We start from the raw sequence: 24,295 nt of genomic DNA on the forward strand, positions 1-24,295 counted from the left end.
CGCACGGCCACACTTGCCCCTTGGGGAGCAACCCACCAGCTGCCCTCCCCTCCTGCCCATATCTCCCTGCCTCCCTGTTCCCCGCTGCCCCACCTGCCCCCCTACCCTGCCCCTGCCCCCCTACCCCCCTACCCCACAGTACGACTACGCGGCAGAGGCCTTCAGTGTGCGGCAGAAGCCCTTCTGGCCCGTGCACCAGATCGACAAGGTGTGTGCGCGTGTGTGTGTGTGTGCGTGTGTGAGGGGGGGGGGGGGTAGCCGTTCATGTGGAGGACGGAGTGACCTAATCACAGGTGCCGGCGTCTGGGGGCGGGGTGTCCCGGGGGCATCCGGGCGAGTGTGAGACCACCATATTGTTCCCACCCGCACCCATCTCAGGCGCCCCCCAGTCTCTAGTTTCTTGTTGGGCAAGATCAAAACCACCCGACTACCTCGTCGATTAACCTCCCCATTGCCTCATCGCCGCACATGACTGCAACCCTCCCTGTCCGTCTGACAACGTTGCCTGGAACATTCCTGGAACCCCTACTTCGGTTTAAACTGGGCTGGTATTTACAATCCCTCCCCCGGCCCCGTTGCCTTGACCTCGCAATGCCCCCCTACCCCCTCACTCCTCCCCCCCCCCCAGGTGTTTGAGCGCTTCCACGACCCGCACAAGGTCGGCCACGAGAGCGACGGACTCATCCTGCAGGGTGGGTGTTCCCCGGGGGGCGGGGGTGGGGGTGGTAAGTACCAGCCCAAACGAAGCCAAACCAAGCCAAACTAGCGGAGGGGGGTAGTTTATTTCAATCCCAGACCAAACCGAACCCAATGCAAAAGAGCGAGGAAGAGAGCGTGGCCTATGCTGTGACAACGGAGGGGCACTGGCAGGGTGTATGGGGCGGGGGTAAGCGGTCGAGGACGGAGTCTTATCGACGAGCGCCGGGGCGGAGACAACAGCTGGGCTCGGGATCCACGCTGCGTCCACTCACCCCGCCCCAATCCCACCGGCCCTTTTTGGGCTGAGCCCCCCGAGCGAAGCGATCCAGGGGGGGGGCGAAGCCCCCCAGGATTGCCCCTGTCCGTGCCTGCCTGCCTGCCTGCCTGCCTGCCTGCCTGCCTGCCTGCCTGCCTGCCTGCCTGCCTGCCTGCCTGCGCGTGCCTGCCTGCGTCGACAAAAAGTACCATACTGGCACAAACCGCGAGCGCCACGTATTATTAATTGCTATTCCCTATTGTAGAAAAATAGGCGGCAGGGAAAACTCGGCCGGAGTGAGAAGCGACCTCGCGAGTCCATGGACATCTTGACTTTCTTCAGTCCGCGAGTATAGCTCTCGGGCCCTGAATATCTTACATCCATGTATCAAAACATGTCGACGACAAGCGTCTTGGGGCAAGAATGTCGAAATCTTGTGCAACAGCCGAACCATGCGTGCCGATCCCGCCTTAATTATGTCGCGGCCCCGGATCACGCGCCCGAGCCCCACTAGCCGTTTGTGGTGCTTGTGAGGGATTTGGAATGAGGTATCACGGACTCATGTGTGGAGTGGCGTGGACAGGGCGTGGCGGTGCCTTTGGTATGCCCCTTTGCCAGTCCCGCTGGGCTTGCAAGGGTGCTGTTCATGTCGCCGGTACCCATCGTCACATCCCTTGCTCTAGGGGCTCAGCCCATTTTCCAGCTGTACAAAGCTGACACCCCTTGTCACAACACCTACCCCCTCGCTACACTTCTCTGTACCATCTTTGCAACCCCACGCCTTCCCACCTTACCCCCAAGGTTGCCTCCGGCCCGCCCCTTCCTCAACCACTCACGACTGTAACCCCGCCACACTCCCCCGCCCCCGTCTTCTGATCCCCCTGCTGATATCCTGTTCCCAATATTTACACCATGCAATCCCCCGCTCCGCCCCGCGCCACCCAGGCTACGAGCACCAGTATGTGCCCGGCACCTGCGAGCTGCTGTACAAATGGAAGTTCGCACACATGAACAGCGTCGACTTCAAACTGCGCTGCGCCACCGTGCCGGACCCGGAGGCGGCGGCAGACCCGGCCAGGTGAGCAGAGGCGGGCGGGCGGGCGGGAGGGGGGGGGTGGGGGCGGGAGGGAGGGAGCGGGGTGCTGCTGCCAGTGTTGCCAGTGTTGCCAGTGTTGCTGCTGTTGCTACTGCAGTTGCTGCTGGTACTGTTGCTGTTGCTGCTATCGCTGCTGCCGAGCGATGTGGGGTGGGTGGGTTGTTCCGGGCTGCCGCCTGGGCTGCTGCTGCTGGTGGCACCCAGTCGGCCCCGTCGCCCCCGCTCCCCATCGCCACCCCTGGCCCGACCTCGAACACGACCCAACCCCACTCCTGCTCCCCAACCCACCCCGCACTGAAACCCCCACCGCACTGCTTTCCGCCTCTGCCTCTGCCGATGCCACCACCTCTGCCACCCCCTGACCTCCTGCCCCTGGCCTCCTTGCCCCTGCCACGGCCGCAGCGGGCGGCGGCCGGTGATGCTGGACCCGGCCCACCCAGCGCCCCTCACGCTGTACCTGCTGGACCAGAACAAAACCCGCGGGAGCAACATCGTGGACGTGCCGCTGGAGCGAATCGACCCGCACGGTGGGGGCGGCTGTTTTGGGGGGGCCGGGGGGGGAAGGATGGAGGGAGGTTGGGGGAGGCAGGGAGGGAGCACGTGGGGGGAGGAGGGACGGGCGGCTGCAGGGTAGGCGGGGGCTGGAGGGCAATGGCTGGAGCGGGATGATGGGCTGGAGGGTGGGGGCTGGAGGAGGCGGGGAATGGAGACGGGGTACCGGCAGGGACAAGGTTTGACAGAATAAGATGTTAGAAGACCTACCGTGTAGCTAACAACAGGAGCTCACCCAAGTGATGCTGGACTCGACCACCTCATGTGTGTGTGTGTGTGTGTGTGTGTTCTGTCATTGTGCTCCCTCGCTGTCTGACTCTGGTCTGGTCATGCCAAGACCGCGCGCACCACCTTGTCACCACAAGCACTCATGCCATACAATCCCCCTTCCAACTACTGCCTCTGACTGTGCTCCGCTAGGTTGGCTTGATTTGGGTTGGTTTGGGCTGGTGTTTACAACCCCCCTTCCTGGCTACGCCTTCACTTCTTAAATAATAATGAATGTAACCCCCCCCCCCCCCGACCCCCGACCCCCGATGGAATGCGTCGCGTGTGCCCGCTGTACCTCTGGACGTCGGCACTTCACTTCATATTTGATACACACCATCCCATGGATGGCTACCCCCGACCCCCGACCCCCCGCCCTCAGGCAACTTCCACGTGGAGTTCCCGCCCGGTGTGGACCCGCTGGACTACGACGGCAAGCTGTGCGAGTGCACCTTTGACCGCGAGCGCGGCGTGTGGCTGTTCATGCGCGAGCGCAAGGACAAGGACACCGCCAACGGCTCACGGGTCTACCTGCGGGTGAGAGGGAGGGCGGCTGGGTGGCGGCTTTGGGTGGCGCAGAAGGCTTGGTGATGGGGCTTGGTGATGGCGGCGCCGTTGGTTGGCGGTGTGTGTGTGGCGGGGGATCGTGTGTGTGTGTGTGAGTGTGTGTGTTTGTGTGTTGAAATTAACAACAAACGAAGCCTGTGTGTGCGTGTGTGTCGCTGATTAAGCCGGTGGCTTGGGTTCCGCTGGCGTACTCTCTCTCTCTCTCTCTCTCTCTCTCTCTCTCTCTCTCTCGCCCTCCCCCACATTGTCGTTGTCATCTTTCACACATCCCGCCCAGATCAAGGAGTCCATCATCAACCACGTGGACCAGGACCTGCTGGTGGGGACACTCAAGGACAGCCTGATCAACAGGTGCCGGGGTGATCGGTGTGTGTGTGTGTGTGTGTCAGTTGAAAAACGACAAAACAAGGCCCGGGGTGTCGATGTGTGTGTATATATGCGCGTGCGTGTGCGCGCGTGTGCGTGTGCGCGTGCTCGTGCGCATGCCAGAGCCTGCGAGGAGGACCGAATGACCGCGACGGGGCCTCGCCTGCCCTCCTGCACACCTTCGCCTACCCGTGCCACCCCTGTCAACTGCCCCGGCACCGGCCCCCACTCCTCCCCCCTCCGTTGCGCCTGCTGTCTAACACTCCTATGTACCATCTTTGCACACACACACACGCCCACACAGGCCGGAGTACGCCTCGGACCGCGCGCACCTAGGCCCGGCGGAGCTTGAGGTGCTGCGGCGGGATGTGGAGGCGTGGCGGGAACGGCAGCACGTGAGTGGCACCCAGGGGGGAGGGGGCCGGGTGAGGGGCGGGAGGGGGACAGGTGGCTTTGGGAAGGTTGCTTGCAGAGGTCAGGCAGGGAGGCAAAGCTGAGCACGAGAAGCAGCGGCTCAGGAGGGGGCGGAGGGGGTGCGGAAGGATTGAGGGGGCTGCACGGCGAGCAGAGAGGCGCTGGGTGCAGGCAAAACCTAGCGCGCGCTGCGATGTTGTACAGCTTCAGTACCATGTCCATCTGGTGTGATCATGTTCTTGGGCTCAACATCTCCTCCTTGCTATCCCGCTCATCTGCAGATGCAGTACGAGCAGCAGCAGATGCAGCAGCACCACCCGCCGCCGCCGGGGCACGGCCGCGGAGCAGGAGCAGGCGGCGCCGGGCAGCGCGGCAACGGGCACGCGGCCGCAGGTGCTGGCGGCGGCGCAGGGGCGGCTTATGGCGAGGGAGAGGACGGGCCGCAGCCTCTGTCGCCGCCGGGAGGCGACCCGCACGGCAACGACGACGACTACCACGGCGGAGACAACGACGGTGCGTGTCGTGTACGCTAAAGATGTAAATCTACACAGACCTACACATTGTGTCGCGGCGTGGCCCTTAGTGGCGCGGCGCGGCGCTGTCGCGTGCTGCTGCATGCCGTTTGTCAGGAAACGCACAGAGGGAAAGGGTCAGCACTGTGCACCAGGCGGATGCGCAAACACACAAAGGGCCACGCCGTGCACGCGCCGTGTGTGTGCGCCCCAAGGGTCACTGTGGGCCGCTGGGCCGCGCTTCGGTGCACGGGTGCAAGCCGGAGGCTTGTAGGCGTATCATGATACGTACCGCCTCGCTCGCCCCAGACGCACTCGCGCTCACGCCGCTTCGCCTCCCCTTGGTGCCCCGCGTCCGCACACAGGCGGCACGTACAAGGTGTCTGACGCAGACGACGGCGCGAGAGCGGCGCTCAAGCGAAAGCGCGACCCGGGAGACGGGGAAGGCGGGGAGGGCGGGCACGGGGAGGACGGGCACGGGGGCGTGCCGCGTGGGCGGACCACGGTGTGGGGCCCCGAGATTGACGAGCCGCACGAGCACTGCCCCGCCTATGAGGGTTTCGGTTTCTAAGGAGTTCTTACGAGTTTCTATGGCGCTTCTAAGGACTGGCGGGCGGGGCCGGAGGCAATGTGTGCACGGGTCGTGTTGCTGCTGTGCCTGAGTCGCGGCAGCAGCGCGATAAGCCACGTGGGCCTGGGACATGATGATGGGAAGATGCATGTCGGCGCTGGAAGGCTTCGCAACGACAACATCTCCGGGTGCATTGGCCTTCGCTATATATGGCATTTGCAGGACGGGCGTCTTGCACGTGTTGCCGGGTTGGAAGCAGGGGCAGTCAATGAGGAGCGACGTGAATCGGGAAATCGGACTTCGAAACGACTATGGAGGTCCAAGAGCGAAGGGCTGAGGCCGGGTGGGTTTCAGCAACGAGTGAGCCACGGACCAACACAACCGTGGTGTGTGCAGGCGCTTGTTGTCAGGCGACGATGGGCCAGGCCAAGTGGATAGGAGGGTGTGATGGACAAGGGTAAGGGGCTAGTTTACGTATAGTCCTGTAGGAGCCACGGTGTTGGCGCGCTTGGCCGCCGCGGAGGATCCTAAGGCCGCCCTGGATTGCGCATGGGGGGCGGCCGATGGCGGTGCGGCGCCTGCGGCCAACACGTGGATCCGTACCGTGTAGAAGCACACGCAGGGCCGTGAGCCGTGACTGCTGATGGCTGCTGATGGCTGCAAGGGGCTCGGGGCGTTGCAAGGCGTGGGGCCGTGGCGTTGCAGTTTCGCGGCCAAGCAAGCCCGTTAGCCCGGCAAGCCGGTAGTCAGGGATGCTACGGATCAGCGTAGGCCCCGATGCTGCTCGTGCGGACTGTGAAGGCCTGAGCCAACCGCCCCCCCCCCCCATGACCCAGTACGAGCGCGCAGTCACCGCGCAGGGCATGGGTCGTGCAAGCACGAGGACAGGCCTCTCGCTTTCCCGCTCCCCAGCTACGGGCTTACCCTGCCGTCCTTGGCTCTTTGATTCCTCGCCTGCCTCTGCGGTGCCATCGCCAGCAGGGCTATGCATGGGGGCCACTGGAGCTGGCAGGGACCAGGCCGAGGCCGTCGAGGACCCGGAGTGATAGGCTCCAGACATGAAGAAGTTCAATGGCCCGCTACGAAACATTTTTTGGGGCCGACGCACAGTTTCACGCTTGGAGTAACTCTCAATCTCTTTTGGTGCAGATAGGCGGAAGCCGCCGCACGGCGATCATAAGGAAAATTGTTGTTGGCGCGGCATGATGAGGTGGCCCCTATCACAGGGTAGTACGCGGGCACAGTCCCGTTACACTGCTGCAAATGAAGTGCATATGCATACGTTTGATCAGTAGTAGACGTTCCGAGCAATTTGCTCCTCGAGATGCATTCAGGTGGCCCACTCTTTGAAGTGGGAATTATTAGAACCGCTACAGTTGTTGAATGGAAGTGTATCTCTTTAGTAAAGCGACGGCTTGACATCAAGGTAACTCCCCAGAGAACGGCGGGCGCAATCTCCGGATTACACAACTTCTGAGCTAAACAACACGCGCTCATCGCTGCTTAAACCTGCGCTTGACACAAAGATACTGTGCTAGGATTATTGAGCTTTGTACTGGAGTAACTTGTGTGCACCAGCCACCAAGAGAGGCCCTGCTGCTGAGCATGGCCCCTGTCCTGCTGTGACGCGTAGACAGCGTACAAGTATGACTTCTTTATATACCGCATGGATTGCTGTCCTGGTCGTGGTGTTGCTTGAGGCGCCGCGAAGCATTAGTGCGCAGCAGTCGACAAGCTTTGCTACAGGCCTGCAGCTGCCCAAAACCAGCGATGGTTTCGGATTAAGCAGAACACGGAATTGGCTCGAGAGGTGCGTTGCGAGGGGGACCTGGGCCCCGCCCGTACCGCTGCGCGCTCCGCGGCGTGCGGGGGTAGGTCGGGCAGGCCCGACTGTGACCAGTCGAATAGAGTGGCGCGAGCCCGACTGTCGCGTGACCCACGACCGGTACTGCTGACGCACACACATACACACACACGGGCTCCCACTGACGGCCTCTCACTGATGGACTCCCATCCACTCACGCGTCCGCCTTATTACTCATCGACAGGTACGGGTCGGTCCGAGCGCGCGACTACTTTGACTGGCGGAGGATTCCCGGGGTCATCCGTGACCCTAGCGACCAGTCCAAGTGCCCCGCGTGCTTCGCCTTTGCCGGCATTCACTCCATTGAGGCGCTGCTGTCCATCAAGCGCGGGGCCGCGGGCGCCAACGCGGTGGAGCTGGAGGAGATGCAGGCCATGCTGTGCGCGGCCGAGGAGGCGGCGGCTGCCACCTGCGTCAGCACGTCCGGCGGCTGGGTGGATGACGTGTACCGCTACGCCATGAAGTCCAACCTGCTGCCCCGGCGGGAGTGGCTGCGCCTGAATGGCTATAATGGTGGGGGTGCTGGCAGGAATCCTGGGTCAGGGCGGTCAGGGGTCGTGGGGTCGTGGGGTCGTGGGGTTATTACTTGGGCCGAGGGTCGCCGCGAGGGTGGCCTCCAGGGGCCACAGCAGGTCATGGGGGATTGTAAATACCAGCCAAACTAAGCCAAATCAATACAAACTAGCGGAGCACCGAACTTGGATAGCGGCCGCGGCTGAAGACAACGGCGACATGGGCAATGGCACAATCTACCGTCGGGGATGGGCGTTGCGGCAATGGGCAGGTGGTTCTGGTTATGGCGCGCGGGGCGCAGACTGTACCGTACTGGTCTTAGCCGCATGCGTTGGCCAGCCAGGTAAATCATTCTTCACTAGCAGTACCTGCTGCATGCGCGTTCGGTGCAGGTAGGACCTCGCGAGTAGCCTCACCCATCGTGGCGACACCTTGCCCGCCTTCCCACACTAACGACCCTGCCACTACAGACTCAACGCCGCTGGAGGAGCAGACGTGTAAGGCTCTGAGCCAACAGCCGCCGCCCCCACCGCCCAGCTCACCGGCCGTGGACCGCGCGGCGAGGCCGCTCATCAACCGGATTGCGGGATGGGAGGACGTGCCGGCATCGGCGCCAGCCCTGCGCAAGGTGCGTTGGGCTATCTGGCTGGCTGGCTGGCTGGATGCATGGATGGATGAACGGCATTCCGCATTATTGCGCACATGCAGACATGGCGCAGGCGGGCGCAGGCAGGCTTGGATACCGTAGGCTAGGCGGGCACGTACGTGTTCGGAAGCAGTCTGCTGGTGCTGCAGTCCGCACGCGCAGTGCAGGCGTGCCCAGAGTCCCCCACAACACACAACCCGCCGCACCTAATGCCACCTCCCCCACCAGGTGCTTGCCAACCAGCCGGCGGTGGCGCTGGTGCACGCCTCGCGCGACTGGTACGCCGTCACCGCCACACACGACGTCTTCAACGGCACCTGCTCCCACCAACTGGCGGACGCCAACCACGCAGTCGTCATCGTGGGGTGGGTGTGGGCGGCGAGCGGGTTGCGATGGATGGGGATCTTGGACGGAGTGGTAGGCAGGAGCAGCACGCAGCAACCGGTATGGCTCGACGTGGCTCGTGCGAGTTTATGGCGGGTGGCGGTGGCACCAGGTAGGGCGGGGGGCCTCCCAACCAGTCCACCACGTACCGTATCCAACCAGTCAGCTGCACGCACGCACACACCCGCCCGCTCTCCACGCAGGTACACGCCCGAGCACTGGATCATCAAGAACTCGTGGGGCACCAAGTGGGGCAAGGGCGGCTTCATGCGGCTGCCGCATTTGCTCAACGGCACCAACAACCCCTGCGGCCTGCTCAACGCCCTGACCTACCCCGTCATCGATGGAGGTGAGCTGTTGGTTGGGGGGCCGCATATTGTCAGCCAAACTCTGCGCTGTATCCAGTGTTGCATTGCAGTGATTGCAACTGAGCCGTTACTGCAACCTGTCTGCCGCTGTCACGCACGCAGTCAATCCATCTCGGCGTGGAGAGCTCCAGAGCCAAGGTAGGTGGGTGTGTGCCGGTGGAGGCCGTGGCGTAGGCACAGGCACAGGCACAGGCACAGGCACAGGCACAGGCACAGGCACAGGCACAGGCACAGGCACAGGCACAGGCACAGGCACAGGCACAGGCACAGGCACAGGCACAGGCACAGGCACAGGCACAGGCACAGGCACAGGCACAGGCACAGGCACAGGCACAGGCACAGGCACAGGCACAGGCACAGGCACAAGCACAGGCACAGGCACACCCGTGCTTCCAAACACGCACGGAGACCCATGCGCGCCTTACCGTATCTCCCCTACCTGCTGCCTCACAGCCTTCTGCGCCAAGGTGGTCAAGGTGTCCAACAACGCCACCAGCCTCAGGAGCCTGGCTGCGGACTACAGCACCAAAGAGCGCAACATCACCTCGGACGACATCTTCCGGGTGAACAGCCACCTGCCGCAGGTGTGTGTGTGTGTGTGTGTGTGTGTGTGTGTGTGTGTGTGTGTGTGTGTGTGTGTGTGTGTGTGTGCGTGTCTGTGTGTGTGGGAAGGGGGGGCGTTCATGCTCTCGGAACCAGCCCTTCACATCCGTCTGTGCACGCATGGCCCTTCCCACCCTGATGATGACACGCCCCATGCACCTCTCCCGCCGCCTCCCTACCCACGCGCCTGGCTCCATGCAGGGCCTGAACGCCTCGGACCCCATCCAGCAAGGCACCAACGTCTACATCCCGCCCTGCTCCCGCGGCGCGCTCAAGCCGCCAAAGCCCGAGGTAGGCGGTTGCTGTGTACTCTGCCCGACTCCCAAGCAAACCGCCCACCTCAACACGCCTACACGAGGAAAGCAACATGCCCGTATGTGGCGTCCGGTCAATGGCGGCAATGCCCAACGAGCCCCACGTACGCCACTCATGCTCAAACACACGCGCACAGGCCTCTTGCGGCACCACGTACCAGGTCAACGCCCTCTTTTCGCCGCCCTCGCCGCCCATGCCTTCCTCGCCAACCCCAATGAGCACCGGCACCCACCGGCGCTCGGCTCTCGCTCCCGGCATCGCCAGCAGCAGCTACGCATTTGGTGACTTTGGCGTGGTGAACGCCTTTGAGCTTGGCGGTGAGGAGGGCGTCCGGGCTCAGCGGGAGCACGCGGCGCAGCTGCGGCAGGCGGAGGAGCAGGCGCAAGCGGCGACTGTGGCGCACTACGAGGCTCGGCGCGACGAGCGGCGCCGGCGGCGGCTCGCGGGGCTGGAGCAGGGGCTTGGCCTGGGCCTGGGGCTGGAGCAAGGCGAACGGATGGCGCAGGGGGAGCAGCATGGCACGGTGGGCAGCAGCAGGAGGGCGCTGCTGCAGCTAGGTGAGGCGGCCGCAGGGCGAGCATGCGTAGAAGGTTGGGGCCTTGGGGGAGCGGGAGCGGGAGAGGCAGAGGGAGAGGGATCGATCGCGCGGGAAAGGGAGGGGGAGTGTCGTAGTGGCAATGGCTCTGCGACATCTGAGTGGGCGGGCATGGATGAGGCCCAGTTAGCATTTGCCACGCACGGTATGTTTGCGTTGTGCACACGCTGAAAACACACACGCGCCGCCGCCCCGCCGACCCACACGTGTGCCCGCACGCAGATGACCACTACGTGCTCAACACGGGTGACATCACGGGACAGGACGCCTCGCCGCCGCCGCCCAGCCTCCCGCAGGCGCCGCCGCCGGCCCCCGCGCCGCCGCCGCCCGACCCGCTCAACAACCTATACGAGCTGGACGAGCACTTCGAGGAGGACTTTGAGGCCCTTACGTACGGCATAGCCTCCCACAAGTAAGCGGCGGCATGAGGACACCACGTATGGTGTCTGGTTGCATGAAGAATGGCTTGGAAGGAGCAGGGGCGGCGCTGCCTGTTGCAGTCTGGCAAGGCGAACGCATAGCACACACACACACACACACACACACACACACACGCACAGACACACACACACACACACACCTGCGCGCCCAACTCGCCCGCCACCTGCAGGTACCCGGAGCGCCCCAGCGGTCTGGAGGACTCCGCCCTGCGGCCGCCCGCGCGGCTACTGCTGCTGGAGGCCGCGGTGCCGGTGCTGCTGGGCCCGGACGGCGCGCCCCTGGTGGCGGCGGCCCGGCACGGCGAGGGCCGCGTGCTGGTGCTGGGGCAGGACCGGCTCCTGCTCGACAACCCGCTGCAGGACGCCGAGAGCCTCGCCAACAACACCGAGGCCGCGCGCCTGCTCGTCAACGCGTTGGGCTGGCTGTCTGAGCCGGCGGGTTGCAGTATCGACCCTGCGTCCGACGTGTACGAGCACCCGCTGCCGAACGTGCTGGTGTACACAGACAGCCTGGGCGGCGGCGGCGAGGGTCTGGGGCAGACCATGCAGCTGCTGCGCCTCGCCAAGGCGGAAGCGGTCCGCCGCCGTGCGGCGGTGGCGGCCGCAAACGCCACGGCAGATGCCGCCGCTGGCGGCGTTGAAGGTGGCGTTGACGGCAGCGGTGACGGCGCCGCCGCTGACGACGGGAACGTGGATGAGGAGTTGGATCCGGAGGAGGCCGCGGCCCTGGCAGCCATGATTGAAGACGGCGTGTTCGGAGGGCTGCAGTTTGCCGTGAAGCGTGGCTTTCCCACGGAAGCGCTTCTGAAGAAGGCCGAGTATGATTACGGCGACTATTATGGGGACTACAGCAGCTCGAGTGGCTCTGCAGATTACGGCGGCGACTACAACGCATATGCGGATTACGCCTCGGCCTACACCAACTACCAGTACCAGATCATTGTGGTGTTCAGCTCGCAGGTGCGTGCGTGCATGCGTGCGTGCGTGGGCGGGTGGATGGGAGGTAGCCAAGGGGAGCGAGGCTGGGAGGCAGGAAGGGGGGCCGGCGGGTTGGCAGCAGGCAGGTTGGGAGGCAGGCGCCGCACACACACACACACACACACACACACACACACTGTCGCATACATCGCATACACATCGCATACACTGTCTTTGCGCAACGTTTTCCTTGTGCTCTTTAACACACACACACACACGCACACACACACACAACCCTTAAACACACACACACACACACACACACACTTCTTACACACGCACGCAGGCGCTGCCTCACGACTTCGCCGTGAAGCTGCGCGAGTTCGTGGCGGCCGGCGGCGGCCTGGTGGTGGTCCACGACCGTGCCATGGCTCTGAGCTCAGAGCTGGGGCGCACCTACGCGGGCCTGGCCAACTTCGCAGACTACTACTCCGCCAACAGGCTGCTGGGGCCCATGGGTGAGCGGCCACACAATTCTGTTGCTGAGACGTGACTTGGCGGACGTGCCGAGACGGGGCGTGATGAAGAGCGAGGCGTGCTTGGCACGTACAGAACTGCCACACGCGTGCCGTCCCTGACGCGCACACTGCCCCCGTGTGCATGCTAAGTATACACACACATGCGCACACAGGTATCATGATCACGCCCACATTGGTGGAGTACGCGGCGGAGTGGCGGCCGCCGCTGCAGGTGCCACACCCGCCGCCGCGGAGCTACAAGCTGATGAACGCGCACTACGCCGCCGACGCACTGCGGCTGGGCGGCTTCCTTAACAGGACCACCGGCGTGGTTGGTGAGTGGCCTCGCTCGGGGTCCCTGCCTTGGAGGGCCTACCTGTCGCCTCGCTCCTCGCTCTGCTGCCCCCGTTCGCGTTTCATGCCCTCACTTTTTGTCACTGCATCTCCCCGCTACCGTACCCGTCTGCATTCTCGCTGAGCTTGCTTGCTTGCTTGCTTGTCATGTGCGTTGCCTGCACATGCAGCTGCAATGGACAGCCAGGAGCGGGCAGCAGGTGCGCTACCTGTCGTTGATTCGAACTGAGGGACGTGTGCGTGTGCTTCCCACGTGCTCCCACGCACCGGCCCCACCAGCTCCGCCTGCCCGCCGTGCACGCCGCTGCATGTGCACAGCTGGCACCCGCCGGTATATGTAGGGCCGCCGCGCGTGCGTGCTGCACCGCGTACATACACACCGCAATGACTTGCTCTCTCTTGCCAGCGCGCCCCTCACATGGATCCTATTTCATTCCTTCGCCTGGCCCCTACCCCTTCGTCCCCTTCGTCCTGTGCGCTCCCATCAGCGACCTCCGGACTGGGCTTTGCACAAGGGCTGCTAAAGGATGTCGCTGACCGCTACCCAGTCTTGTGGGCCGAGCTGTCCATTGCGCTGCACCCGCCCTCACCCCCGGCGGCGCCGCCCTCGCCGCCCAAACCAGGTAGGTGTGCTGAGGGAGCGCAGACAGATATACGTCTGTACGCATGTGGGCCTGCTTGTCCTGTCTCCCAGCCTGCCATGCATGCCTGCTTTGGTCGTATCTAGCACGGCCAAGGCAGGCCGCTTGCGTGCGCGGCGGGGCGACGACGTGTTTTTGATAGCTAGCGCCCCACCCAAGCGGTCCCACTCCAGGTAAACGCGTGTCCCCAGGGAGGCGCCCGTTCGACGGCACCAACACCCCCTGGGAGATCGCCCTTACTGATGCTTGAAGGACAATCTTCCCCTTGACTCACACCACGTGTTGTCCGGGGGGGTGCGTTTCCCGCCAAAACCGCACGCCAAGAAACGTCGCCCCGAGCAAATTGCAGAGCGGAATACAGACTCCGCCACTTATTGTATATGTTATTTGCGATGTATTTGGGCAATAGCGCTTGACAGCAGGATTAAACGTGCTCTTCGAGGCTCAAGTCGCGAAATTGACCGATGCCAACATCCTGCATAGGCGTTGTTTTCGGGCGTTATCGATTGCTGTCAATACAAATATATGCATAGGTGTAATCGGCTACTTTCTGGCCTGATATGAAGTGTCCTGACGAACGCGACATAGAACGTCGGCCCCGGCTCGATTTAGTGCCAGCATAGGTATAAGATGCTATAGGAACTGGAATTGGTCTGGGGACACGACCGGCCCCTGGGGCCGCGCGCGCGTGGGACCGCTTGGCCCTACCCCTCAAGCCGCCACCCCAAACCCAACCCATACCCTCAGCCGCCGCGCGCAACACCAGCACGGGCCCGCTGTTCACCACCTACTTGGAGCGCGAGTGGCTGGAGGCGCTTGAGCACTACATGGAGGACTGGGTCGCGCAGTGCCCGGCCGGCGCACACGTGGTCGCCTTCCGCGGCCGCGCCTGGAGCACGGAGGACTACCGGCCCTGGGGCGCCACAGAGCCGGGGCTGCTGACCACGGTGAGTGTATGTTGCGAAGGGAAGCGGGATCGGATTGGCAGGATGACGATGCTGCCAACAAGGGCAAAACTCCACATGCGTGCCTGACTGCCAGCTGGCTGGCCTTCAGAAATCTCTACACGGTTTTCTCTTTGTCCTTTGGCATCTGTGTGTTAAAGAGCACAAGGAAAACGTTGCATCTGTGTGTTGTGCGTGCACAGGACTTCGTGCTCATCTGCAGCGACGGCACGCAGCTGCCCATAGGCCGACCCACTGCGCCGTACACGTACGAGCACCTCACGGCCTACCCGGTGGTGAAGGATGGGTGGATTCCCAGGTGCGTGGGTGAGCGAGTGCGTGCATGCGGGCATGGGGTTTAATTTCGTGTCGCGTGCCTGGATTCGCGGGGACAATCAACACGTAGGTATCGCAGTTGCAAGGCCGCCCAACGCTCTCTCATATCGTTGCGGCAAGACTACGGGGGGGCTCAGCATTGGTGTTGCCTGCCGTGTCTGCATGCAGCCGCTCCGGCATTGAGAAGCTCATTCGCCAGACCGGCGACCCAAACACGCCGCCCAAGCGCTTCACCTCGTTCGGCCTGGACTGGACGGAGCCCAAGTGTGCGGGCGGCTACACAGCCGCCCGCGCACAGGCGCACGGCGGCGATGCTGGCAACGGCATCGGCAAGCCGCTGCAGCTGTTCTTCCGCTGCAACGGCACGGGCGCCTACACCACCTTCACCGCCGGCATCGGCCTCACCACGTTCAACCCCTTCCTCGGTCCCGACAATTACAACCCAAACTGGTGGGTGCGCACGTGTGTGTGCAGGTTTTGCGTGTGTTAGGCGCCGCCGCCACCACCACCTCGCTCCACAAATGAACCATACGAGTACACTCAACCCCCTGCCGTGCTGATGACTGTCCTGCGCGGCGGCCCCTACCTGTGCGTGTGCGTGTCACCACGCACCCGCCATACATCTGCCCCTCATCAGCGACTGTGTGTGTGCCGCGCCGCAGGTGGCACTTCACGCTGCAGCCCGGTGTGCCCACCACCACCAGCCGCACCATCCCCGGCCTCACCCAGATGCAGAGCAAGGCGCAGCTGGAGGACATGCCCGGGTACCGCACCTGCCCGCCTGGCCAGGTGAGGTTAGACGCTCTCACCTGCGCCCCACCTACGGCACGCCACGCTAACATCGTCAATCAACACACCGTTCAGACGCGGCGCACTACCCTTAGGCCCTAGCTACCTGCTTGCCGCTCCATTCCTGCCGCTCCCCACACCGGCTTCCCGCGTCCGCGTCATTTATGCCCCACTAGAACTCCTACCCAGACCCCAACAAAACCCCAACCGCCGCCGCCGCCACCCTGCTGCCGTACGCCCGTACGTACCGTACAGGTTCTGTCGGGCCTGCGCGGCAACCGCCTGGCGCCGCCGCTGGTGGACTGGGTCAAGGCGACCACCGAAATACGCGACTTCATGTCGCCCGAGGGATACCTCATAAACCCGGGTGCGGCAGATGGGAGGAAGAGATGGCGGGAGGGAGGCTTACTCATACACCCGGGCGGGGCAGAAAGTTGCGCGTATGTATGCCCTGATTGCTACCGTGTTTGCCAGTCCACCCACCGCACACCAGCAACTCTGCGCATACGACCCACAGGTTACACCGTCCTGCTCAGCGTGCTGGATGTCTACTGCACCGACGCGCCTGCAGCAGCTGCAGCCGGTGAGGGACGGGCGGGTGGGCGGCAGGGTATGCGGGGTGTGTGCTTGTGGAGCCAACGCGCTAGTTTGCCAAGCAAGTGGCCTCACAAAGAAACTACTGCCCTATGCTTCTAGCCCATTGGCGAAGTCCCAGTCCCCGTCCGCTGACCGCCGCCACGCACTTGATTGAAACACCCTGCAGGGCCCAAGCCTGTCGCGCCGGCACCAGCGGGTGCGTGTGTACATAGCTTGGTCCCACGTGTCCTCACGCCATCTACTCGTGTACACACGCTCGCTGCTGTTGTGTTGAAGCGGGCCGTCGTGACGTGGTGCCGGCAGCGCCACAGCACACAGTCCTCGCCTGCATGTGTTGGACTAACCTGCTGCGTGCCCCAATGTCGTCCAGGCGCCGCTAGTCAGTCACATTCCGCTGCACGCGTACCTAACATTGTACTACGGTACGCAACCAATGCAGGCAGCCCGGGTGGGGAGCTCGCCCGCATTCCCAGCGTGCCGCCTTCGGCACGAACCCTGGAGCACACGGTCCTCAACACCACCAGCACGCGCCTCGCCTGCGGCAAGGCCGCGGTCATCTCAGGCATCGCGGCCGCCCAGGCCGGGCCCTATGGGGTGAGCAGCCATGCATATGCCACCTAGCCAGCTACCGCCTGCAGGCACCGCGCGCATGCCTGCTGCGAAGCCTGCAGGGGCCGTTGGTGTCAGGTAGGACGTAATTTGATCACGCACACCAGGAGCTGCGCACTTCCTTGATTGTCCCGCATTGCTTGATTGCATGCCCCCTGCTGCGGCCCAGCGAGCGACCAAGCGCCTGCCTACTTCCCAGCACCCACCCTGCTGACTGACCTCATTGCTGCATCCCAACGGCCCGCTTCCATCCAACACACTTACAGCTGGACATGTCCATCATCGGCATCCGCTGCTCCGACGGCACCTCGGAGTTCCAGGGCACGCTGGCTGCGGACCGCGCCTCCGCCTCCACCTCCGCCGCCTCTACCTCCGAGCCGTCCTCGCTGTTCGTGGACAACCCCTGCATCACGGGCTTTGACGCCGTGAGGCCCATCGGTGGCCAGGGCATTGGACTGGACAAGTGAGTAGTAGATCAACGGCAGGGCCGTTAGTTGTTGCTATGGTGCCGTTAGTTAATTGGTTGGTGGGGTCGGTGGTGGTGTGCTTGCATTCGAGGAAGGACGTCCTGCCGCCTGCGCTGTCGGCTGAGAAGTGAGGAGGCGCGTGTGCCTGTTGTATGTGCTTGTGAGGATAAGGGCCGGGCAGCTGCATTCCTTACCTGGGTGGGTAATGTAACCCCGCCCTGATATCACCCCTTGCCGGGGTTGCCCCTTGCCTTGTTACTTCCAACCGCTTACTTGATGCGTGATGCACTTGCACCCGCAGGTACGAGGGAGGCCAGCCGGTGCTGGGTGTGGGCGTGGGCGCGGTGGCGGTGCGCTGCTCCCGCTCGATCAGCACGGACGCCGGCGGCAACCGGCGCGGCAGCCCCTGGACGCGCATGGGGCCGCAGGTGCTGACCAACACCACGTACGGCCAGCCCGGCCTCGTGTACAGCCTGACGGAGGCCAGCGTGAACACGCCGGATGCGGCGTGCCCAGGGGGCCAGGTCATCACCGCCATCAACGTGACGGTCGCCACCGTGCGTGTCACCTTCCTGCGGGTAGGGCAGTGGTGCATGGGCGTGCCCAGAGTAGCAGCAGGGGTACTTTGTCAAAGGAGCTGGCCTCAACCCAGTTGAGGCAAGGCGGTGGCTGTGTGCTAGCTACCTGCACGCTCTGTCTGCCATACACGCCCTGGCCAGTGCTGTCACCCTGAGTCACCTTCTCGCTCGTTCCTCGCAGCCCGAGCTGAACCTCACCCTGGATGACTACCAGTACAAGAACGAGAGCCGGGTGGTGACGGTGGTGACGGACCTGGCCTTCTTCTGCGGGCCCGTGCCCACGCCTGACCCGGACCGATCCCTGTACGACATCACAGTGAGGTGCGTGATGAGGCCGGTGCTGCTGCTTTTGCTGATGATGACACGATCTGGTGGCTGGAGCAGGCCAAAGTTGATTAGGTTAATGTATACGATAGTTGTATACAATGACACCAACACACACACACACACACACACACACACACACACGCGCGCGCGCGCGCACACACACATGCGCATGCACCCACGCACACTCCTACTCACACAGGTACGGCATCTCGCTTAACGACCTGCTCGCCGCGAACCCCAAGGCCAAGCTCGACGTGTCGCTACCCATCGCCGCCTACAACGGCACTACCCTGGTCATCCCGCAGCTGGTGAGTATGCGTACTGTCAAACACACACAGCTGGGTGGCTTGAGTTGACATTCGACGTACGTCCCAGACTGGGAAACTGGCAAACCCCGGGAACCCCCGGCAACCCTGTGGCTGCGGTGCCCATGGGCAGGATTGGGTCTGTCGAGGTGCTGCAGGGGCTGGCTGGCTTTGTCGCGGCACGTGCGGCGGCAACATTTGGGTAGTGCTGCTGATCGGTCGCCTGATGACTTACTTGTCTTGTATCCTACCCCCTGCCTCCGCCCCACCGCAGTGCGGCGCGCCCGCGGTCAAGCCGCCTGTCAGCACGATCGCGGCCGGCGTAAGTACGGCAGGCAGCCACCTAGCCCGCCTGCTGATACCGTAGGCCTGACCGTGTGCTAACCCCTCTCAAACCCACTTCCTTTCAACTCGCTGCAAATCGACTTTGTGTGTTTGCACCCCCCACGCGTCTACTATGCTACTGTACCTGGCTACGCCTTCACTTCTTAAATAATCATGAATGTAACCCCCCCCCGCACGCACGATCGCGCAGTGCCCACGCTGGTGGCCGTTCCCAAACACCACCGTCACGGGCGCCGAGACGTGCGGCTCCGTGTCGATGTCCATGAAAATCCCGCTGCCCACCCTCAACAGCATGAACGACGGCAAATGTGAGCGGCGTGGCATGGCTTGCCACGCGACGAGTCGCGGCGGGACGTTACATGGCGCAAGGCTTCTATTGTGCTTTGTTATGCTTTGTTGCATGCGCATGATGCCAAAGCAATAGAGGGCTTCCCAAGATGCCTCTGTCGCGCCAACTCGCCTTGCTCTGGCCTGCCTTCTCGTTTTACTTGCACTCATCCTTATTGGCGGTGTGATTCCCAATCGCAGGCCCCAACGCGGCCACGGTCATCAACAGGGGAACACGGCTCTGCGTTGCGCCGCCGGCGTCCACTGCCTCAGCCAGCAACTTCTTCGGCACAGCCTCTGTGGGCCGCCGCCGCCGCCAGCTATCGCAGGAGGGCGAGGGCGACGGCACTGCCGACGGCACCGGTGGCGCCACAAATGTGCCTGCTGAGGGGGATGGCCTTGCAGTGGAGGGGCCTGAGCAGCAGAGCCCTGCGGTCGACGTGGTCCCAGTCGAGGCGCCCGTGCCCTCGCCTGCTGCAGAGACGCCTGCTGCACAGGGGCCGGAAGTGGAGGGACCGTCACCGGTTGAACGTGGCGGGGATCCGGCGGCGACTGTGTCGCCTCAACCTTCGGAGGGCCAGGCGCACGCACCGACATCAGCGGGAGACCAAGCGCCGGCAGCAGACCACTCGCCGGCGGTCGAGCCGGCGCCGTCGGGGGACGACACGCCGTCATCAGGAAGCGAGCCGGCGGCCTCTGGTGGCGGTGCTTCGGTACAGCAGGGGGATACGCAGGATGAGGAGGGCAGTGTTGGGGCTGACGCGCCGCCGCCGCCGGCACCGGAGGGCGCCGCGCCGCACGCACACACGCCGGCGGCCTACGGGCCGGCCGGGTCGGCTCCCACGACGCTGGGCGCAGCGGCAGGCGACGTGACGGAGAACGCGCCGCCGCCGGACGCCTACCCTGCTGGGGATGGCATCAGCGGCAGCTCTGGCGGCGGCGGTGGTGGGCTCGGTGGCGGGGCCTCGCCTGCGACCGCCGATGAGGTGGACACGCGGTGCCTGCAGAACTACACGGTCGCGCTTGGCGACACCTGCGAGCTGATTGGCGCCGTGTTTGACCTGAGCTTCAAACAAATCATGGCCCTCAACAAAGGTTAGCGTTTGGAAGGTTGCCGTAGCTCGACAGAGGGGAAGGTGCTTTGCTCACGACGGGGGACATGCGCGCTGCGGTAGGGGATTAGCGATGGACATCGGGCACGTGCGTGTTTCGTGTGGCCGCCTCTACTCCCCATGATGCCATGATGATGATGGCGCATGGCTTGTTCTGTTTTGACCGCCGCTTCGTTCACCCGCGCTGCGGTTTGTGTCCTCTGTCCCATTGTTCACGCCGCACCACACACACACACACACACACACAAACACAAACACAAACACAAACACAAACACACACACACACACACACACACACACATACACAGGCGGCCGTAATTTTGCATCGCATGCACTGTCCTACGCGTAATGTTTTCCTTATGCTCTTTAACACAGGCTTCCGGTGCTCCAACCTGGCAGTGGGCATGGAACTGTGTGTGGAGCGCAAGTCCCTCCAAGGCGCCCTGTCGCCGCCGCCTCCTGCCCCTCCCCACCTCTCACCGCCGGTGGCTCCCCCGCACCCGCCTTTACCTCCCGCCCCGCCGCCTCGCCCGCCCTCTCCTCCCGCTCCACCGCCAAAGCCGCCAGCCCCGCAGTCGCCGCGGCCGCCCAGCCCGCGTCCGTCCCCACCACCGCCACTCCCACCTCGCCCGCCTCGGCCGCCGCCCCCAGCCCCTAGGACGCCGCTACGCAAGCCCTCCCCCCCTCCGCGCCCCTCGCCGCCGCCCCCTAGCCCGCCTCGCTTACCACCATCGCCGCGGCCTCCACCTCCAAACCCGACGCCCCTGCCTCCCCGCCCGCCTGGTGAGTTTGTGCGCTTCATACGCTGGCTTTCTTTCAGCCATCGATCAAGTGTCACCGACATGCCTTACTCTTGCCCGCCAACGCGTTCGCCTCCCGCTGCCTTCCCTCTTCGTCCACCTGCTTTGCCTAACTCCTCCATGACCCATGCCTTTACCCACACATGCCCACACACGCCCACACACACACACACACACACACACACATACCCACACACGCCCACACACACACACACACGCAGCCTTCGACGACGCGTCCGACTGCCACTCCGTCGCCGACCGCAACGGCGGCCGCAGCCCCTGCGGCCCCGAGCCCGTCAACCACTGCATCGACACGCCGCCCTCCGGCTACACCTGCAGCTGCGGCGAGCGCTTCTGGCCATCCGTGGACGGCCGCGCCTGCGTGGAGCGGACCAACGTGGCGTTCCTGGCGCCCACCTACTCCAGCTCGCAGCTCCGGGGCGCGACCGACACAGACGTGGATGCTCGCTTCAGCCCGAGGTGGGTGGCGGACGGCGCCACCGTCAGTGTGTCAAAGTACGTGGCCAGCGGCTACTTCTCCAGCAGCCGCGGCGACGCCCAGGTGGGTGGGGGAGCGGTGCGGGGCATGGCGTGGCATGTATGTGGGTGGGTGGGGGTAGCCGTTCATGGAGAACGGAGTGATGAAATCACAAGTTTGAAGTGGTGGGGGGCGGGCACTGGGGGGCGGGGCGGATGGGTGGCTGACAGCACCAGAGGGACAGGGGTGACACTGCTCGTGCGTCCGCCGGGGTGTGCCTGGTTGGGTTATGGGCAGCACGCCGCCAGGGCTTTCTTCTCAGCGGGTGGGATGGCGGCACCGCACTCATGCCCCTGCATGCCATGTGTGTGTGTGTGACTGTGTGTGTGTGTGTGATTGCCTCTCTGCTCCGCGCAGCCCTGGGTGTCCATCGGCCTCCGGGGCACCTACCTGGTCACCCAGGTGCGGGTGGTCATCCGGCCCGGCCCGGGCGTCCGGCGGCTGCGCAACGCCGAGGTGCGTGTGGGCGCCACGCCCATCACCTCCCCTCAGGACACGCCGCTGCTGCCCCGGAACGCGCTGTGCGGCCCGCCGCTGCTGCCTTCCAGCCAGTACGACGGCAAAGCTGCAGATATGCCCGAGCGGCACTGGCTGGACTGCACGCGCAGCGGCTCGCGGCCGCCGCTGGCGGGCAGCTGGGTGACGGTGCAGAACCTGCACCCGGATGGGGAGATGCTGCAGCTCATGGAGGTGGAGGTGTATGCGGACCCGGCTTGGCGCGCGCTGCCGCCCTCGCCGCCCGCCAGCCCGCCGCCGCTCGCCGCACCCGACGTGCTGCCCACGCAGGAGCTGCCCCGGCCGCGCAAGTCACGTGAGTGGTAGGGGGTTCGCCTGATGCCGCTACAGCGGCAAGGTTTGGCCGGGTTTGCTTGTGTGCGTGCATGAATGCGTCATGTTCCCTGTTCCTGCCAGCAAGAGTCTTTCCGACAAAATGTAACCGGGCCGTCAATCCACCTCCGCCACCCTCCGCCCACGCCCCAACGCCCAGCAGGCCACCCGCCGCCGCCGGGCGTTTCGCCTCCCCCGCCCTGGCCGCCCGGTGAGCGGCTCGTCTTCGAGCCGCTGCCGCTGTACCGCGTCACGGAGCGCGGCAAGCGCCTGCCCCTTGTGTACGTGTACTCCTCCGCCGCCTCGGACCGCGTGGCGGACTGCGCGGTGGATGGGCGGCGCGTGGCGCCGCTGAAACCCAAGGGCAAACTGGGCGGCGGGTGCCTGTTCGACACGATTACGAACGGCTCCAACCCCGCCTTCCTCACGATTGAGCTGGGCTACGACACGCCGCGGAACGTCAGCCACGTGCGGTTGTTTAACCGGGTGGGCGGCAACCCACGTGTCGCGCTGGAGTCCGGGCTGGAGGGCGCGGAGGTGTGGGTGCTGCGCACCGGCGCGGTGACGGGCGCGCAGGTGAATCAGTTGCTGGATGACCCGGACGCCTACGGCGCGGTGCGGTGCGGCAAGACCGTGAGGGCGGCGGATGCGGGCGAGGCGGTGACGGTGTCGTGTGTGGGCGAGCCCGGGGTGGGCGCCACCGGCCTGCCGGGCTCGTACGTGCTGGTGGTGAAGCGGCCCGCGGTGGGGAGCTCGGGCGCCAAGGCGGTGACAACGCAGCTCGCGTTCGCCGAGGTGGAGGTGATTGAGGGGTGTGTGACGGAGTGCCCGCCAAAGTAGGAGTGTGGCATGGAAGGCACACGTAGGGGCATGATGTTACTAATGATGCTGACGTATGATATTTGCACGACAACACGAGGCACATTATGATTCGATTGTCTTGTACCCACGCCTTATACCGTACGGTTATCTTTTTCAACAACACACTCGGAGCGATGTGCTTGCGATTTCTATTCCTAACGACATACACACGCATACACTGGCTGCGCACCGGAAAGTGCAGCAGGCGGAGTTTTTGATGTTTGACATCATTCATATGCACGACAGGTGGCACACTGCACCCCCTGATGCACATCACGCCGAGAGGGGTCCTGTGCATAATGCAGGCTGCAGCGCATTAAAGCAGGGCAGGTTGTGTGGACTGTTGAGGGAGAGCTGCAACGATTTTGGACATCATTGGATCCCGGGGAAGGCCTCCCCGGATCTGGATCTGGTATCTCCCAGCGTGCCGCAATGGCCCTTCGTCTCTCGCTTTACTCGCATCGCGTGAATATCTTGCACTGCAGTGGCTTCTGGGTTATTCCTGCGTGGGCTTGTTGCAATACTTCATTCCCTCAATTCGATTCTTACGTCATCTGAGGATGTTTTTGACGTGCCGCATGGGGGTTACCTGGATGACCGAGGAAAGCATTGAAGGCGGGGATTAGACAGGCGCGGATGCGTGACCTAAGAAATTAAATGCGTGCCGTAGCGTGTGGTGCTGTGTGCGTGTGAGCAACAGGAACTCCTTGACGGCACAGTCCTGGCCAGGGGGGCGCCCTTCCCTGGTCCGGACCAGCATGCACGACTGCTGAAACGCACGTCGATTCATGGTGGGTGGGTGGTTTGATTCAGTACCGCGTTAGGGCGATCGAAGGCAGGCAGCATTACTCGGGCGAGGAGCGTGGGTGGTGGTGGGTGGAGGGAGTAAGAGTGGTGCCTTCCTTGGTGACGTCATACAGGTGGCTGCTGACAGGTAGGGTTGTGTCCCTGACCGGCGGGGGTCACTGCAAAGTCACTGGGCCGCCGCGTGTAACAAAAGAAGGCATAGCAACAGCAGGCAGGCGGCACAGGCTCCCCGCAAGTGGCGGCACAGTGCTCCGGACTTGCCGGCT

General features: G+C 64.0%; 3 protein-coding genes across 5 annotated transcripts in view; all 3 read left to right on the plus strand.

Annotated features, from left to right (window-relative positions):
- The window catches only part of CHLRE_08g376700v5 (uncharacterized protein), a 12,652-nt gene extending 6,576 nt beyond the window's left edge, over positions 1 to 6,076 (plus strand). The window contains exons 13-21 of the mRNA XM_043065181.1: positions 140 to 208; positions 629 to 692; positions 1,901 to 2,033; positions 2,454 to 2,578; positions 3,253 to 3,407; positions 3,715 to 3,788; positions 4,108 to 4,198; positions 4,499 to 4,730; positions 5,095 to 6,076. Of these exons, the coding sequence (XP_042922182.1) occupies positions 140 to 208; positions 629 to 692; positions 1,901 to 2,033; positions 2,454 to 2,578; positions 3,253 to 3,407; positions 3,715 to 3,788; positions 4,108 to 4,198; positions 4,499 to 4,730; positions 5,095 to 5,300 (1,149 nt within the window). The 3' untranslated portion in view covers positions 5,301 to 6,076. The remainder of the gene's footprint in view (positions 1 to 139; positions 209 to 628; positions 693 to 1,900; positions 2,034 to 2,453; positions 2,579 to 3,252; positions 3,408 to 3,714; positions 3,789 to 4,107; positions 4,199 to 4,498; positions 4,731 to 5,094) is intronic.
- Positions 6,077 to 6,594: 518 nt separating this feature from the next.
- Positions 6,595 to 13,726, plus strand: CHLRE_08g376720v5 (uncharacterized protein). Of its 2 annotated transcripts, XM_043065182.1 has the most exons (15): positions 6,595 to 7,110; positions 7,349 to 7,677; positions 8,148 to 8,305; positions 8,552 to 8,688; positions 8,911 to 9,056; positions 9,529 to 9,659; positions 9,880 to 9,969; positions 10,130 to 10,550; positions 10,811 to 11,000; positions 11,199 to 11,988; positions 12,293 to 12,464; positions 12,638 to 12,799; positions 12,989 to 13,018; positions 13,307 to 13,441; positions 13,633 to 13,726. In XM_043065182.1, exons 1-15 carry the CDS (start codon positions 6,947 to 6,949, stop codon positions 13,707 to 13,709), a joined length of 3,132 nt encoding a protein of 1,043 aa, XP_042922183.1. In that variant the 5' UTR covers positions 6,595 to 6,946; the 3' UTR covers positions 13,710 to 13,726. The 2 variants fall into 2 exon arrangements, with proteins under 2 accessions (XP_042922183.1, XP_042922184.1); XM_043065183.1 differs by lacking the exons at positions 6,595 to 7,110; positions 7,349 to 7,677 and adding an exon at positions 8,025 to 8,069 and having other exon boundaries at positions 8,215 to 8,305.
- A 98-nt stretch (positions 13,727 to 13,824) lies between these two features.
- On the plus strand, positions 13,825 to 24,228 carry CHLRE_08g376740v5 (uncharacterized protein). Of its 2 annotated transcripts, none has more exons than XM_043065184.1 (19): positions 13,825 to 14,406; positions 14,607 to 14,722; positions 14,908 to 15,189; positions 15,402 to 15,528; positions 15,784 to 15,895; positions 16,046 to 16,111; positions 16,292 to 16,321; positions 16,565 to 16,719; positions 17,001 to 17,197; positions 17,503 to 17,779; positions 17,961 to 18,100; positions 18,306 to 18,414; positions 18,686 to 18,733; positions 18,947 to 19,064; positions 19,285 to 20,178; positions 20,571 to 20,978; positions 21,217 to 21,557; positions 21,891 to 22,344; positions 22,522 to 24,228. In XM_043065184.1, exons 1-19 carry the CDS (start codon positions 14,287 to 14,289, stop codon positions 23,199 to 23,201), a joined length of 4,674 nt encoding a protein of 1,557 aa, XP_042922185.1. In that variant the 5' UTR covers positions 13,825 to 14,286; the 3' UTR covers positions 23,202 to 24,228. The 2 variants fall into 2 exon arrangements, with proteins under 2 accessions (XP_042922185.1, XP_042922186.1); XM_043065185.1 differs by having other exon boundaries at positions 22,525 to 24,228.
- Positions 24,229 to 24,295: the final 67 nt, after the last annotated feature.

The sequence above is a fragment of the Chlamydomonas reinhardtii genome, chromosome 8 (assembly GCF_000002595.2).
Source record: "Chlamydomonas reinhardtii strain CC-503 cw92 mt+ chromosome 8, whole genome shotgun sequence".
NCBI classification, from domain to species: Eukaryota; Viridiplantae; Chlorophyta; class Chlorophyceae; order Chlamydomonadales; family Chlamydomonadaceae; genus Chlamydomonas; species Chlamydomonas reinhardtii.

Bases quoted from the DNA above. Each gene is read 5' to 3' on its own strand.
- CHLRE_08g376720v5 (XM_043065182.1), top strand. From the start codon at position 6,947: ATGACTTCTTTATATACCGCATGGATTGCTGTCCTGGTCGTGGTGTTG. The intron at 9,057-9,528 runs GTGAGCTGTTGG...GCTGCCTCACAG, and splicing joins CTACCCCGTCATCGATGGAG to CCTTCTGCGCCAAGGTGGTC. The intron at 11,989-12,292 runs GTGCGTGCGTGC...ACACGCACGCAG, and splicing joins TTGTGGTGTTCAGCTCGCAG to GCGCTGCCTCACGACTTCGC.
- CHLRE_08g376740v5 (XM_043065184.1), top strand. From the start codon at position 14,287: ATGGAGGACTGGGTCGCGCAGTGCCCGGCCGGCGCACACGTGGTCGCC. The intron at 15,190-15,401 runs GTGGGTGCGCAC...GCCGCGCCGCAG, and splicing joins GACAATTACAACCCAAACTG to GTGGCACTTCACGCTGCAGC. The intron at 15,896-16,045 runs GTGCGGCAGATG...TACGACCCACAG, and splicing joins GGGATACCTCATAAACCCGG to GTTACACCGTCCTGCTCAGC.